At 39.4% G+C, this 17,753-nt stretch overlaps 1 protein-coding gene across 4 annotated transcripts in view; it reads left to right on the top strand.

The window, feature by feature from the left end:
- Positions 1-17,753, top strand: part of rgs3a (regulator of G protein signaling 3a) — a 493,869-nt gene that overhangs the window by 266,729 nt on the left and 209,387 nt on the right. For all 4 annotated transcript variants that reach the window (XM_039762724.1, XM_039762725.1, XM_039762726.1 and 1 more), the window contains one exon: positions 461-586. In XM_039762724.1, the coding sequence (XP_039618658.1) occupies positions 461-586 (126 nt within the window). The remainder of the gene's footprint in view (positions 1-460; positions 587-17,753) is intronic.

The raw sequence follows: 17,753 nt of genomic DNA on the forward strand, positions 1-17,753 counted from the left end.
TAAAAAGTTTTAATGAAATAGAAAATGGATAGTTTTTTTTAATTATTATTATAAACTGGGTTAATAATGCTTAATGAAATATGCATTATTTATTGTTGGTTCGAATTAGAAAATGCTCTGTATTCTAATATGTGTAATTGTTCTATTATGTTGTTTTTTTAAGCAGAGACTTCAGTTCGTTCCTGTATTACTGGTAACTTTTAAGTTTAATTTAGACAGTGATATGAGCTGTCATAAACTGTTAGCCATGCCAGTTCCCCTTTTCTGCTGTTGCAGAATGCTCAGTTTGCCTTTCAAGCTTAAATAAACAGATGCTATGGTTGTCAACACTCTATAAAAATGGATCACTCACTACCTGCACCTTTATCGCCAAAAACAAAGGGAACCACACAAAGTGTAAAGTTTATTCCATAGTGTTAATAATGATTCACGCATTCTATATATTTTTTGCCTCTGCCAGAAGTCGGAGAACCTGATAAATCTGGAAGCTTATACGGAAGAGCAGAAGGGAAGAGTGCAGCAGTGCCTGAAGGAGAGCATTACAAAGCAGCACCTGAAAAGAAGTGAATCTTCAGCAGAAGACAAAGTAAGATACCATCTTTCTGTTGGATTGTTCCATAACTTGTTTAAACATTATCTCTTAAAATGAAGAAGCCCCAACAATTTTAATATGAGGTCTGTTGAAAATCTTTGTAGTAATTGTGTTTTTTAATTTTAGTTCTCTCCTACTGCTTTCCATTTCTTGTACATTTGTATGATATCAGACTTTGCATCAGTTTTATGTCCAGTAGATTAAGTGGTCATTTTTGCTAATGGATTTTTAAAGATGTGTCACAATTTGCCTGCATTTTACTGATATGCTAATAGTTTGGATTTTCTTAAAGTGGTTAGTTGACTCAGTTATATGGTAACTGCTTACTAACATTAAGAAAATGACACCAGGTGATATTGAATATGCTCTTTATATTACTGCAAAATGCATTGAAGTGTGTCTTATAGTCTTAAGATTTGTAGTAGACATGCTTTTTTAAAATTCTTTTAGCTTTCCAACTTCTTTATCTAACAACAGGTTACTTCTAATGCATATTTCTGCTTTACAGTACATTATGCCCTGAGGTGTGAATAACGCTGAGATGCAGTTCTCTTATTGAGATAGTTTCTACCAATAACTTTAAAATGTCATGAAAAGCACAGCTAAGCTTTTTGATTCATATCAGTAAGAGCATGCAAACTTTGAAATAAGTCGCACTAGTCAAAAGATTAGTTGGATGGATCATTTTTAAATAGATAGATACTTTATTAATCCCAAGGGGAAATTCACATACTCCAGCAGCAGCATACTGATAAAAAACAATATTAAATTAAAGAGTGATAAAAATGCAGGTATAACAGACAGTAACTTTGTATAATGTTAACGTTTATCAAGGGTGGGATTGAAGAGTCGCATAGTGTGGCGGAGGGACGATCTCCTCAGTCTGTCAGTGGAGCAGGACGGTGACTGCATTCTGTCACTGAAGCTACTCCTCTGTCTGGAGATGATCCTGTTCAGTGGATGCAGTGGATTCTCCATGATTGACAGGAGTCTGCTCAGCGCCCGTCGCTCTGCCATGGATGTCAAACTGTCCAGCTCCGTGCCTACAGTAGAGCCTGCCTTCCTCACAAGTTTGTGCAGGCGTGAGGCGTCCCTCTTCTTTATGCTGCCTCCCAGCACACCACCACGTAGAAGAGGGCGCTCGCCACAATGGCCATTAATGGTAAAATGATTAAAATATTTCATTTGGAAATGGATGCCTGGTAAAGAAAAAAAAAATGTTTAAAAATACTTGCAGTACGCAAGTTTTTTGAGTTGCCTCGAAAGCCTGCATATTGTAATCTTTTTTTCTTGGCCAACAAAATGGTGTCAGTTTGCTTGACTTCTCACTACATTCATAATGGCTAACACAGTACAACACCCTAGTACTACTGAAAATGCTTGAAGTTAAAAGTGCTTTTCCACCATACCTAAGTAGTAATTTTATTGTGTGCTTACATTTTTCTTTCCAAAATACAGTATGTGAACATAATGATCATCTTAATGTGGTAATTGTTAAATGTAATTCTAATCTGTACACATATTCCATAATATACCTATGAGAAGCATAATTTAGGGGTGATTTTCAAATATGCAGTATGTAGTGCTTTTTATAGCATATTCGGATACAAGGTGCAGAACAAAACATCTTTATTTTTTAGAGGGGCGTTTATAGCATAGAACCACAGGGTCCTTTTTAAGCCACTGTATCTTTACTTCTTATGACGTCTTTCGTACTGACCAATATCACTGGCGCCTTTCTGTGGCTTGTAGCCTCCTTAGCATTATGTTTACCCCCAGAAAAAACTAAGAAATAAGAATTTATCAATACCTATCTCACAATCAGATGCATAAACCCACCTTCTGCATATTTTTGGTGACTGTTGGATTCACATTCCATAGTTTGAACAGTTTCAGTGCTGGGTGATCATCATATTCATTGCTATTAGTGGAGTGCAGGTAGTTCATAAGGAATGAAGAAAAAAATGGCACTCGCTCATAATTTCACCGATAGTGAGTGTCTACAAGAACCAGTTCCTTTACCAGTGTCATGTTTGGACTAATTCACCCACTATGCCTTGCAATATCAGGAGACTGAAAAATGCCCACACTATCATTTGCAGCAACAGTCAACCAGTGACTGTGACAAGCAGAGTTTTCTGACTGTTCAGCATAATGGTTTGCATCAGCAGCTATTTTCTCCACCAGACTTCCACTGACAAATTTTAAGTAGTCCAGATAATCATGATCCACAGACACCTTTAGAATGGAGTAACCCATAACTGGGTGATGAGGAGGTGCACGCTATTATGAAACCAACAACAAACACGAACATCACTGAAGCATGGCAGATTCTACCGAGCAAGTATCAATTTTACTATCTGTGTCATAGTCTACAGTAATGACCAATCCACATTGCCATTACTATCGCTCGAATGAAGCAATTGTTCAGTTTCAATTTGTTCTAAAACTGACTTTGCAGCTTTTTGTTTGCCATTCTGCTTTTAGTTAAAGGCTCTGACCCTCTCATGAATATAGATGAGTTACCATAATGTGGTCGAATGCATAGAAATTTTCATAATTTTCTGCATCATGATGATATTTAGTCCTCTAGATGGCAGCAGAATACTGTCCTGAGAGATATTCAGGCATAGGACTGTAAAGTGGGTCATTACACATCTCACCAGGTTTGACTCCGGTTTAACCGTGTTCATGTAGAATTCAGGCTTAATGCCAGAGACGGTAATGGACCCTAAAGTACAGTGATCCCTCGCTATATCGCGCTTCGACTTTCACGGCTTTATTCTATCGTGGATTTTAAATGTAAGCATATCTAAATATATATCACAGATTTTTTGCTGTTTTGTGGATTTCTGCGGACAATGGGTCTTTTAATTTATGGTACATGCTTCCTCAGTTGCTTTGCCCAGTTGATTTCATACAAGGGACGCTATTGCAAGATGGCTGAGAAGCTACCCAATCGGAGAATGTATTACATATTAAATAAAACTCCTCATCGATATACGATATGCTTCCCGTGCGGCGCTTCGCATACTTGAAAGCCCAAACAGCACATATTGATTTTTGATTGTTTGCTTGTCTCTGCCTCTCTCTCTCTCTGACATTCTCTGCGCCTGACGGAGGGGGTGTGAGCAGAGGAGCTGTTTACACAGAGGCTGTTTGCCTAGAAGATACAGATGCTCCTCTAAAAAATACTGAAAGAATACCTGCACATTGCTGCCTTCCTTGTAGCTGCTTTGTCCGGCTGTGCCTCGCATACTTAAAAGCCCAAACAGCCCTATTGATTTTTGATTGTTTGCTTTTCTCTCTCTCTCTCTCTCTCTCTGACATTCTCTGCTCCTGACGCACACTCCTTTGAAGAGGAAGATATGTTTGCATTCTTTTAATTGTGAGACGGAACTGTCATCTCTGTCTTGTCATGGAGCACAGTTTAAACTTTTGACTAAAGGGTGTTATTTCTTGTCTAGAGGGCTCTAATAATGTTAGAAAATGTATTTAGAAGGTCGTAAACAGGTTTTCTATGCTCTAACTGCGAAAATATTTGATTTATAAATAAAGAATCCTACTTCGCGGAAATTCATTTATCGCGGCAGAGTCTGGAACTGATTAACCACAATAAACGAGGGTTGACTGTACTATCATATACCAGACTACGTATTAATAACTTGTCCTATCTATCTGTGGTCTGTGTCAAGAAACCAAAATTTTGCATGGTATTACAGATAAGGCCTTATTAGTTAGCTAGTTATACTGTATTACAAACATAACCTTTATTATTCCACACATCCACCTATAAATAACATAACATCTTATTAGCCAGATAATAAAGAGTTCACTAAACCTCCTAGGTCATCATAAGGTGTACTTTCAAGTTTAAAATCTTCCATTGTGTATTCAAATCTAATATTTTTGTTTCAGTAGTGAAGAGTGTGTTTTACATATGGTTTTGTAATATTGATGCTAAAATGTATTTTACAATTGTGAAATGCAAAAGCTACTTTTTTTGTGGAGTTTGACAGCATCCTGCACCCCATTTCGACACATTTCTCAGATTAAAATAAAGGAGGGAGTCTCTTTTAGAAATGTGACTTGGATATTAAAAAAGTTTCCTTCTTCACAGGTTTCATGTTTTGGAGATTTAATGGGATGTCAGATACGCACAGGGTGTTGGGGAAGAAAATTACTTGTAGTGGGCCAGCGCCTGCAGAAATGATAGATGAGATAAGAAATATCGAGAGCAAAACTGAGTTTAGTTATTGCAGCCTCGCTTAATCCAATAGTGCGTGCACCAGAAAAAATGTTTCCTTTGCTCCCACACTGAATCTAAACACCTTTCTTTCTTTCTTCTTAAGTTTCAAAGCAAAATTAAATGCTGGGAAACCCTCAATTTTGTGCAAGTTACTGCCTCATCACTATTTCTTATTTGTAATATTTTACATTTTCTTACATTAAATCTCACCCTGAGTCTGAATCTTTTCAAGTCTAGTTCAATATCTAGTTACATCTGAAAATGTAACCACCTTGTTATTTACAAGCGCCTTGAGCATGGGAAAGGCGCTAATTAAATAAAATGTAGTATTATTATTATTATTTATTATTACAGCATATTCATACCAAGACCATTATTAAGTATTAGAAAGAGAAGCTACCCTGGCACTGACTTCTGAGAAATGCCACTTTTTTATACTTTTATTGAATTTATTTAAAGCATGTTACATTCCATACAGTCAAGTCAAGCTTAACAAAACTAAATTCAATTCAACCGTCTCCCAAGAGAAAGAGAGGATGGCCAACAGCCCGAGTAAAACTTTTGAGAGTAGTATAGAGAGAAAGGAGTCTTCCTCCCTAATATAAGTGCTTAGTCTAAAATATTATTGATTAGGTCCTGACAGGTTTTAAAAAAGTTTTGAAAATCCTCTGAGAATTTGATTTTTTTCCAATTTCAAATAGTATATAATATCAGTTACCCACTGACTTAACAGAGGTGAGTTCCAGTTGAGCAAGATAACTCTGCGTGCCAATACTGTAGTAAAGACAAATCACAGTTTGTTTGTCCTTCTCCACTTTAGCCCCTCTTTGAGCCCACCAAACACAGCAGTTAGTGGGTCAGGAGGGATTGTGACACCAAGGCTGTCTTGAGAGCCATTTAAAGATTTTGGTCCAGAATGATGTTAATTTGGCGCAGGCCCAAAACATGTGACCCAATGAGGCTGGAACTTGATTGCAACTTTTGCATATTCTTACCCTGGAAACATTTTGGACAATTTTAATCATTGTGAACTTTGCCCGGACACAGACAGGCGGACATGTTGTTTAAAACCACCACACGTTTATTTACACCAGTATCTACAATACTATGGTCACAAAGACCCAGTCCAGTGGTCACACAGAACTTAATCACGTGCACAAAACCCCAAATCACACACAAAGTCCTGGCCACAATGCCTTGTCTTCGGGCCGCCTCCACAGCTCCTCTTGCCTCGTCCTCCTTCCACCCGACTCTAGCCTCGAATGAATGGAGACGGCCCCTTTTATAGAGGACCCGGATGAGCCCCAGGTGTTCCCGGCAATCTTCTTCTGGCCACGCCCCAGCGTGGCGGAAGTGCCGGCTGTCCTCCCGGCTGCTCTCCGGGCGCCGTCATAAGTCTTCCCCCCAGCACTTCCTGGTGTGGCGGAAGTGCTGGGGCAACAAGTCTCCAAGACATCGGGGCGCCTCCTGGCGGTGACCACGGGCCCCTACAGGGAAAGGCTTCCATGCCCTTGACCCGTCGCCCCCAAAGCAACCCGGGAAGGCAAACCCCATGTGATCCAGGCAGGGCTCTGACCCTCTTCCAGTCCCTCTTGGCGTCCCGGCCAGGTCATGGCCCCTGGCATCCCTGACATTATATATATATATATATATGTTTTATATATATAAAATTAAATTAAATCTATGCACATAACTTGTTTTCATAGAACAACTTATTCTTTTTTGACTTTAATTTATAAATTCTGTGAAAGTTCTGCTACTTTTTTCCCTGTAGAAGTGTAACCTGAATAAAGACGACTTTTTCAAGCGTGTTAATCCAGTTAAGGGTTTTGGGGGGTATTGGGAGCTAAGCGTATCACAACAGTACCATGTAAAAGGCAGAAATCATCCACCAAGGAGTGCCAGTCCATTGCAAGGTCCACTTGGGCACACACCCAAAAAGGGCTAGTTTATACTTGCCAGTTAGTTTAACAAGAGCATCTTTGGAATTTGGCAGTAAGAAAACTGATAGAATACTACCAAAATATTTCTAGACTTTGTTAATGATGCAGTAGGCATGAATACCCTGAGTGTATACTCTAATATTTTAATAGTTTTCCAACGATTTGCTTTTTACCTTTTAATCTACCACCTTATTTTGGAATGGTCAGTTACATTATGGTTACTGAAACATTAAATAGATTTTTGCAAGTAAAAAGTACGTTATTGTTCTGTCTAATATTATCCTTTTCTGAAAAATCAGTTTATTTCAGTTTTATTATTCAGTGAAACAAACACCCTGCAATGAAGCATACAAAACACGCTGAAAACAAACCTGTCAAACAGTATATTTTGATATATAAAACATAATATGGTAGGTACTGTTAATAATAATAATATATGTATATGGTTACTTTAGACACATTATTTTACATTTTCAATGTGCAAATCTAACTTCCACTCTGTGTTTCAATTTCAGTTTCAAAAAAATCCTTATTCTAAGTGACAGTGACTAAGTGCCATGTAGCATTCAGGGAACTCAACCAAAACAGTTCAAATATACCACTTAATCCAATAAAAGGTCCCAAGGACAGGAGCCTGCCCTAGCAGCACTGGGTGCAAGGCAGAAAAAAGACCCTGGACAGTCCATTGCAGCGACCACTCACACGCTCCCACGCCACACTCGACCAGTTTCAAATCAGACGTTAACATATAGAGATGTCTGAGGAAATCTGGATGACCAGGAAGAACCTGTGTGCTCAATAAAGAATGACCGCGTGTGGGGCTTCAACACTGGGCTCAGGGTCTTTGATGCAGTATTGCTAACAACTGTGCCACCTGGTCTCCCTAATTTAAAATTAGAGCCACATGTTTTATCATTTGAAGGTTTGGGCTTCTGTATCGGTGCTGTCAAGGAGAAGTTAAAAAACTAAAGCCAAAGGCTACGTGCAAATAATTTTGCAACACAGACGTTTATTGTTTGCATGGCCATTACCCTGTTTCTTTGTTTGCAGTACTTATTTATTTTTAGATGCCTTAAGCATGCGGCAATAAGTGGCGGTGCATTTGGGGGACTGGTATAGAGGATTACAGAACTTTGAATCTGTTGAAGTGACCATGTTTTATATTCAGAAAGATGATATTTTGTCTTTGGAATGTCCTATCCTATTGTGAAATTGTGCAACATCACATTGCAAAGTATAACATCAGTGCTTTCCTTTGCTTAAAAGGAATTATTAAAGTCACATTTCATTCCAACAGGATCTCTACCTAGTGAACGCTTTATGACACATGAATTAATCTGTGTTAGGTAAATGCGTTATGTAAATATGAAATAACAGGCAGCAGAGTAACATTCTAGGCAGTGATAACTTGGCACTCCACAACATGTTGACACAATTCATGTGAGCATAACTAATGGTCTGTTCTGCAAGGCATCTGGGACAAATGGGAGTTTGTCAGTGCTTGCTTGTCAGATCGTTTTTTTTCCAGGAATCTGGGTATTTAACTTATTAACATGAATACTTTCTTTCAATGCTTCATTCATTTCATTTGCTGTTCATTTATTTTTAAACGTACTGATAGAACAGAACGAAAAATACCTAATCATCCAGTCACCACTTTTAACATATACAGTATACTGTACATGCCACTGCCAAATGTTGTGTTTTTTCTGTCCAAGTCATAAGTAGTTTTGATTTAAAGTGTCGTCTTCTTCTTACGCACAGACTTAACTCATTATGTCAAAAACCTCATAGATTAAATTATAAATCACTATTGTTATTCGATGTGGTATTTAAACTCCTTACCAAAAGATACAGGTTCATGAGTTGAGCTTTGTGGCAGCAGCACTCTCCACTAGGTCACCATCCTGCCTTTGTCTTCATGTGTTTACTTAAAATGTATTTAGAAGGATCTATAAAATATTATTTGTAAATTCCCAAGATTTGTACACCAGGAATTCAAAAGATAGCTTTCTTTCTATTCATCTGTCCATGTTCTAACTCCTTTATCTAGTACAGGGTCAGAAGAACCTGTGAATGTCCTTGAAATATTCCAGTTTAGCTTTACAGAAAAGAATATTACTGACACAGTGTAAACACTTGTGTTACTCATGCACAATTTTAATATCTTCCTCTTTAACACCTCGTTGAATTAATTTTTCCTACATATCTTAATGAATCATAATTGATGTGTGTGTGTTTTTCCTAGTCTATGTGAATGAAATGTGGCAAGTAAAACTCACATGGAGAGAATGTGCAAACGTCCTAGTAAACTCGATATTTTTGCTAGCAGCGGTAACCACTGCATTACCATTAAGTTAAATGATAATGATATACACTGCAGTCATCCGTCCAGATTTACAAATTTGACATTCACGGTTTTGTTTTTTGCAAGTTGGCCATAAACTATTAAATGAGAATATTTGTGGAGCTTGCCAAAAGAATGCAGAGTACTACAGATGATGCGCAAGCTAAAACTATATAAACAATACGGAAAAGATTTGTATCACATAAAATTATATATAAATATTAATATAATTTAATATTTGTTAGTGTAAGTGCATACTATATTGTTGATGTTAAAATTTATTTTTGGTTGGAACTACATCAGTTACCATTGTTCTTCACTGCTCCCTTAGTTATTCAGCAAATCCAGAAATCTCATTCCAGCTGGTGTGTGCACTCGCTAGCGCCCTCTACTGCCTCTACCAGAAACTCACATAGAACATTAGCCGCTAGTGCTGGGCGATATGGAAAAATCATATATCACGATATGGATTATTTTATATCACAATATACCACCCACAATAAAGTACGTTTCCAGTTATTCTCTGAAAAGTTTGACAAAAATATCATTGCATACTTTTTTTGCAACTTTATTTTGAAGTGACATTTAACTGAACTGTCACAAAACCACAAGATGGAGTTTCTTTGCGAAAAAGTTTATTTTTATTCTTGATTATCACTTATATAAAGGGTAGAGTATGCATTGCATAGCGACAAGACATTATCATTCATTTGTCATAGCCTATTTAATGCAATATTGTCTTTAGTAATTGATAAAATTAGGTTAGAAACGATAGAAACGATAGAAGAGAAATAGGACGATAGACACTTTTCTATCGTCCCCACGATATATATCGTCATATCGCCCAGCACCACTAGCCGCCCTGCTTGAGAAGGATCCATCTGTTGAGCCATACGTCACTGCAGTTTCACGGAGGAAATGGTATTACCTCTCATGTCTATACTACACACTAATCCTATTGGATATTGTCCCTCTTGTCTCTTACCTTTCTGAAACTCGCACACACTCACTCACTCACTCACTCGCTTCTTGACGTCCTTCCTCCTGATTTCTTTTTCACCTTTCTCACCTGCTCCTCTCCATTTTTTCTGTGTGGCCAGTCTTCGCTGACACTGTGCGCTCACCATGCTGATACACGGGAATCAATTCATTAAGGTGAGTATGCATACGTGTGGGTGTCAGTTAACCAACAGTTAAGTTTATTAAAAAAATGTAAATAAAATAGGGCTAAATGAATAAATTAAACCACAAAAATATTGCTCTGTGTTTTGTCCCACCACAATTTGCAGGGCCCAAGTATTAGTCATGGAATTTCACATTTGTAGGAGTCTCCATCCCTAAACTTTGCAAATGTAAAGAGTTTATCTGTATATATTGTGAACGTGGCCCGGACACAGACAGGCAGACATGTTGTTTCTTCCACCACCACACGTTTATTTACAACTAGCAAAATACCCGCGCTTCGCAGCGGTGAAATACTGTCTGAATATTTTTATTAATAAAAAAGTAAACATTTTTAGACTGAACGAAAATGTCAAAAATTAATTGTTAAGGATCTCTCTGTATACCACGCTGTCAGTTCGGCCCTCTGGTTGTAATATGACTAAGCTGTGTGCTGAGCTCACTCTTGAGCATGCAACATACAGTTGGCCATGTGAAAAGCAATCCCGCCTCAAATAAATGCCAACCTTTTGTAGTGTTTGTCCCTGAGACTTATTAATTGTCATTGCGAAGCAGAGCCTTACTGGAAATTGAACGCGTTTGAATTAAAATGGGAGATTAGATGGTATAACGGGGATGCGAGAAATAAAAACTGTGTCACTGAGGCACTGCCAGTAAATATAGTTGCTTCAATTAGGTTGTTTTATAGAGATGTGACCTGAAGTCTTGTGCCGTTACAAAGTTTCAGTGGTTGTTAGTTTCTGCTTCCTTGGCGAAGGTCGTAAACGAAAGAAGACACCGCAGTGACACACAGTAGAGAACCCGTGGATTAAGTAAAACCTACACAATAACTGTAACAATCGTAACAAATGAACAATTAAATAGAAGAGAACCCGTGAATTAAAAAAAAGGTTGCTTCGTTGGTGAAGCAAGGAAAAAGCACTTTCTTATATGTCATTCGTTTTTATAACAGTGCAGAAGCTATGAGAAAGCTGCTTCCTTGGCAAGCTCGTAAACGAAAGAAGACACCGCAGTGAACACAGAAGAGAACCCGTGGATTAAATAAAACCTACACAATAACTATAAAAATCGTAATAAATGAACAATGAAACAGCGGAGAACCCGTGGATTAAATAAAAAAGCTGCTTCGTTGGTGAAGCAAAGAAAAAGGACTTTCTTATATATCGTTCGTTTATAAAACAGTGCAGAAGCTCTGAGAAAGCTGCTTCCTTCGCAAAGTAAGGAAACGACTGAAGAGACGGCAAGGAAGCTGAAGCGCTGCATTATGGGATCTGTAGTTTATTGTGTTACCAGTGCTTCATATCCCCGGGCCATTAATAACAATAATACAGTATATAAAATGATCTCGGGCGGATATAATTACACGCGGGCGGATGTGGCCTGCGGCCTTGAGTTTGACACATATGGAGTAAATAGAACTTGAAAAGATATATTTTTCAAATGTGATCGCGCAATTCAGATAGAGTTGGGTACAGCCTGCATGCCTCAATGAGTCATCCTCCCCTCGCTCTTACTTTTTTACCCTTCATCTAATGAATACACTGAGTATGGCTTTACCAAAACAATCATTGATGGCGAATAAAGTATCCATTATTCGAGTATGTAGATCGGAATATATATATACATATATATATACCCGCGTATCGCAGCGGAGAAGTAGTGTGTTTAAAAAGCTAGAAAAAGAAAAGGGAACATTTTAAAAATAACGTAACATGACTGTCAATATACAGTATTTGTTTGTGAGTGTTACTGAGTGTTGCTGTCATCAAGGATTTGATTATCATTATTTCTTTCAATCAGGTTCGTATTTGTAGGATGTGTTGTGTTCAAGTTACATTCCGTGTTTGTCAATCGTTGTAAAGATGACAGGTTTCTTTCATCGATTCGTTTCTTACTGCATCAATAAACAGCTCGTCTTCTTCTTTATCTGAGACGTGACATACTGCATGCACGGTTTTTTACACTGTCTTCCTTTAGCGGGACATTGACTTTTTCCACTGTGTGCTTTGTTTCCGCAGTAGCTGGATTTATGAATATGCTTATCAGACGCTTCATATTTTTTGCTGCCTTTTCAATTGTGTAATTCGGTTTTGTTCAGCTCTTTGGAACTGTTGCTTTTATCTGTGCACTGCGTCAGTTCACGTGAGCCACTCGGTGTACATGCATCGAGGTTCCCAGCTGTGCTGGTGCCATCTCGTGCTATGTCCATGGCTGTATTTAATGTTACCTTAGTCCTGGCACTTAAAACTTTCTCTCGCAGTTTCGCTGAGTTTGTGTCAAACACCACCCTGACCATCTCATTTTCCTCTCCATAAGCACAGTCCTTCACCCGTGAATATTTACCCGTGGCAGTTTGCTATTGGATTGCCGCTGACGGACGCCTTATATGGGCAGGCACTAAATTACAAACGCCAGCGCAGCCTGTCTATGAACTTAATTTAAAGTGTAGGTTTACATCGCTTTGTTTCAAGTAGCAGAACTCATGAATATGGTTGTATATGTCACTCGCTCGCTTCTTATTGTTTCGCTGCCTTCTCAATTATATAATGCATGTTTTCTAAAGCGCTTTTTTGAGGTCTTCCTGGTTTTCTATGTACTGCGTGATTACGTGGGAGGCGTGATGATGTCACACGAAACTCCGCCCCACGGCGTTCAAGCTCATCTCCATTACAGTAAATGGAGAAAAACAGCTTCCAGTTATGACCATTACGCGTAGAATTTCGATATAAAACCTGCCCAACTTTTGTAAGGAAGCTGTAAGGAATGAACCTGCCAAATTTCAGCCTTCCACCCACACGGGAAGTTGGAGAATTAGTGATGAGTCAGTGAGTGAGTCAGTGAGTGAGTCAGTGAGTGAGTGAGTGAGTGAGGGCTTTGCCTTTTATTAGTATAGATATTTACAAAGTCTTATGTGCACACAAACCCCCCAAAGTCCTGGCCACACAACACCTTTCTTCTTTGGGCCGCCTCTTCTCTCTCTTCTCTTGCCTTGTCCTGCCTCCACCCGACTCCAGCCTCGAATGAAGGGTGGCGGCCCCTTTTATTAGCACCCGGATGTGCTCGAGGCGAATTTCGGCAATCACCCACTGACACGCCCCTGTGTGGCGGAAGTGCCGGCTGTACTCCCAGAAGCTCTCCGGGTGTCCATTCCTTCTCTTCCCCCCAGCACTTCCTGGTGTGGTGGAAGTGCTGAGGTCCAGGGCTCCAAAGGCATCAGGGTGCCCCCTGGCGGTGACCACGGGCCCCTACAGGGTTGGGCTTCCAAGCCCTCTACCTGTGGCCCCCAAAGCAACCAGGGTGGTGGCCCCCACATGATCCAGGGCGGGCGTAGACCCACTTCCGGTCCTTCAGGGTGTCCCGGCCGGGTCGTCGCCCCTGGCATCCCTGACAGTATTTAATAGAAATTACCCATCTTTAACTTGACTAAATATGAAGACTTTTAATAACTCTGGCAGAGCGATCTGAACAAATTTATTTTAGTCAGTCTTAAAATGGTGTATCTACTACTTTACGTGACTGGATAAAAAAATAAGTAGAAAGAAAACTTTAAGTATGTCCAGCACCTCCATGTCAATCACATTATATATAATCAATATGCCATATAACCTCATCCAATTTTGTCTAAATGGCAAACAAACATATATATATATATATATATATATATTATATATATATATATATATATATATATTTATATATATATATATATATATATATATTTATATATATATATATATTTATATATATATATTTATATATATATATATTTTTTATATATATATATATATATATATATATATATATATATATATATATATATATATATATATATGTCTGTCTGTCTGTCTGTCTGTGTATGTTGCAAAGGACAGCCCTGACACAGACAGGCATAGTTCAACTCACACAACCATTTTTTTATTTTCTTTGTACTTGTGGAGAACGTCTTCCCCTTTCCCACAAGCCCACAACACAGTCCCAAGCGTAGCACAAACACAATACTTCTACTTTTCTTCTTCTTTTCTTCTCCTTCTTTTCCTCCTCTACTCCTCCCAGCAAGCCTCATCTCCCTCCTCCCAACTCTGGCTCCCAAATGGAATGAGGTGGCTCCTGTTATTCAAGTCCTGAGAGTGTTCCAGGTGGCCTACAGTATTACCTGGAATCACTCCCACGTGCACTGGAGGTCCTCTATAGGGCTCTGCAGCTCCCCCTGGCAGCCCTCACGGAACCCAGCAGGGCTTCACCAAACTCCAGCTCCCAACATGCCCTGCAGGAATCCATGGTGCCACATCTGTCCAGGACGGCTGCCCTCTAGTGTCCCAGGGGACGTATTGCCTCACCAATACCCTCTCCCCTGGTCCATCCACTCTGTTGGCATCTCGACCAGGTAGTGGCCGTGGCCACCCATCACAATGTATAGATACTGTAAGTAACAAGTTATCCTCTCCACTTTGAACATTAGTTGTATTGTTTTTTATACAATACTAGTTATGTAAGCCGGTCCTGGAAACTTGAAATCGTCAGGAAAAAAAATTGAAATGTAGAGACGTCAGGTAATTGAAAGGAACTACTCTGGGTGTCTCTCTCCTAGGAGGATGCGTTTTGCCAACGTGCTCGCCTCACTTCTGTATTTGTAGCTAAGCGAGTGACTCTTTCTTCAGAGGTTTCGTTTTGCTGACATGCTGGCCTCGCTTGTGTATCCTCGGAGGTGGAGCCCCTACCCCGACTTCGCTTCTCACTTCCGGGCCGGACAGAGAGACACACACACACTTCCACGTGCAGATGTTTATATATAAGATGTTAAATAGTAAAATGAACAGTGTAAGAAGTGCTTTATATCACGTAATTTGAATAACCCAGTGGTGATACCTCGGTTTTTAATGAGACGCTGCATGTGGCCAACTTCACAGTTAATTGCCGATAAATACACATGATATATACATAGGGTTTTTATATATTGTACTGTCATTTGCAAGTCGGACTGTGCTCGTTTTTATTCCCTGAATGCGACTTGCAGCATTAAAACAATTTAAACAGAAAGGTTATGTCTTTTTTATTTGTTTGTGTGAATTGATTCTGGATGCAAACCTCTATTAAAGTATTTTTGTTTTATGGTTTCATTGACATAAATGAAGTAGACTCAAGTACAGTATAACTAAAACATTAGTTCAACCATTAAACCACACCTTTATTACTTTTAACTGTAATAATTTGATAAGGTAATGACATATAAAATGTTTCTCTACAGCTGCTATAAAACTGGCCAGTTCTGCTTTTGATGGCGATTAGTCAGAAATAACCTGTCAGCATCTACGGTATCTAAATTAAACTGAAGTATTGAGGGGCGGCGGGTTGTTTTCTTCATGAGAGGCTACACTTCACAAATCAGCTTTCATTAAAAACGGCAGCGACTTGGAAAATGCCATATCTATGCCATGCAACTGCTTCCGCTTTTAATCCAGTAAGAATGCTGCACTTATTTAATGTTGTTGCTTTTAGCCTTGTTAATGGATTTAAAATTAATCCTAATGTTTTGTAGATTTCATTACAATTTATCAGAGCAAAACAGATCGCAAACAAGTAAAAGATACAGTTTATTTATCATCCTGTTGTTTGCATCTAAAAACATTAGGTGCTATAACAAAATCAAGAAAATCTATTCTCTTACTGAAAGCTGTCTGGGTAATATCCTGTCTACCTATTTTCACTTGAAAAATGAATTGCTCGAGGAGCCATTTTTTTCTAGGGGTTAAAAGAACACTTTTTCAGCATTTTGAATTAAAGGGTAGTGCTAGAAGCATGTGATGGGCATAGGGTCTGTGGCTGAAGTCACTGCGGTGGGTGTGAAGGTCCAAACTGGCAACACTCAAGATAATTCATCTGATTAGGCAGCACATATTGTTCAAGTGTTTTGCCTAGTGTGTCCTTTCTGTGTGTTTATGATGCTGGGCAAAGTGACTTGGAATTGACATGCTAAAGTCATCTCTCTCATTTCCCAGAACCAGGGATGTGTATGTGTGTGTCAGTTACTATGAGAATACACTTCTTGCCATGTGCCATATAATTAGGTTATTCTTAAGGAGCAATTCCTTCCTGCCTGTGAAACAATGGACCAACGACCGAGGATGCCATTTCCCACATACTGCACACAACCGTCAGTCATGTGGACAAGAAACAGGGGAACTATGTGAGATTGTTGTTCATTGAGTACAGTTCAGCATTCAGTACAATAATACCCTGTAGGCTGTTTGTGAAACTGAGGGACTTGGGACTCAACAACCGCTTGTGTACTTGGGTGCTGGACTTTCTCACTGGCAGAACACAGGTAGTGAGGGTTGGTAACTGTGTTTCCAACACCATCACCATCAACACAGGAGGTCCTCAAGGGTGTGTTCTTGGCCCTCTGCTGTACTCCCTATACACCCATGACTGCACGGCCACGTATTCCTCCAACACTATCGTGAAGTTTGCAGATGACACGGTGGTACTGGGCATCATTGAGAACAACGATGAGACGGCCTACATGGATGAAGTTGCAACCCTGACATTGTGGTGTCAGGAAAACTGCCTCCAGCTCAACGTCAGCAAAACCAAGGAGTTGGTGGTGGACTTCAGCAGGAGACAGCAGCTGGACTATAAGCCCCTCATCATTTAAGGGACTCAAGTGGAAAGGGTGAACAGTTTTAAATACCTGGGGGTTCACATCTCTGAGGACTTGACATGGTCTGAACACATCCAAGTTCAGACCAAAAGGGCAAAGCGGAGACTCTACCATCTCAGACAGCTTAGGAAGTTTGGGGTCTCTTCAGGGATTCTAAAGACTTTCTACTCTGGTGCTGTGGAAAGTATCCTTACACAGAACATTACATCCTGGTTTGGAAACTGCTGTGTTTAGGACCGTAAAGCCCTACAGAGAGAGATCTGTGTAGCGGAACGCTGCTGCAGGTCAGCTCTACCATCTATGCAGGACATTTACACCAGAAGATGCAGGACCAGAGCTCTCAGGATTATCAAAGACTCCTCTCATCCCAGCAATAGCCTGTTTCATCTGTTAATATCAGGCAAAAGGTTTTGTAGCGTCCTGGCCAGGACAGAGAAACTCGGAAGGAGTTTCTATCCTCAAGCCATAAGACTGTTAAATCAGAACATGCCATCTCATCCATGACCCTCCACATACTTAGACTGGACTGTAAGTTGTACTATGTCGTCTACCCTTACCTTGTTTTGGAATTGGTCTGTCATTTAACTATGCACCTCTCTAACTTTGGTTTTGCACAATAATCACTGCACTATTGCACCTTAACACTTAATTCTACTTTATTCACATCATTTTACTTATTTATTATGTTCTACTATACTGTTATCTTTCAATCTGTGACTTTTTGTTAATCTAACTGATATTCTTCTAACTTTGCACAGTTTTTGATAAGCAGATCAGGATGC

The sequence above is a fragment of the Polypterus senegalus genome, chromosome 9 (assembly GCF_016835505.1).
Source record: "Polypterus senegalus isolate Bchr_013 chromosome 9, ASM1683550v1, whole genome shotgun sequence".
NCBI classification, from domain to species: Eukaryota; Metazoa; Chordata; class Cladistia; order Polypteriformes; family Polypteridae; genus Polypterus; species Polypterus senegalus.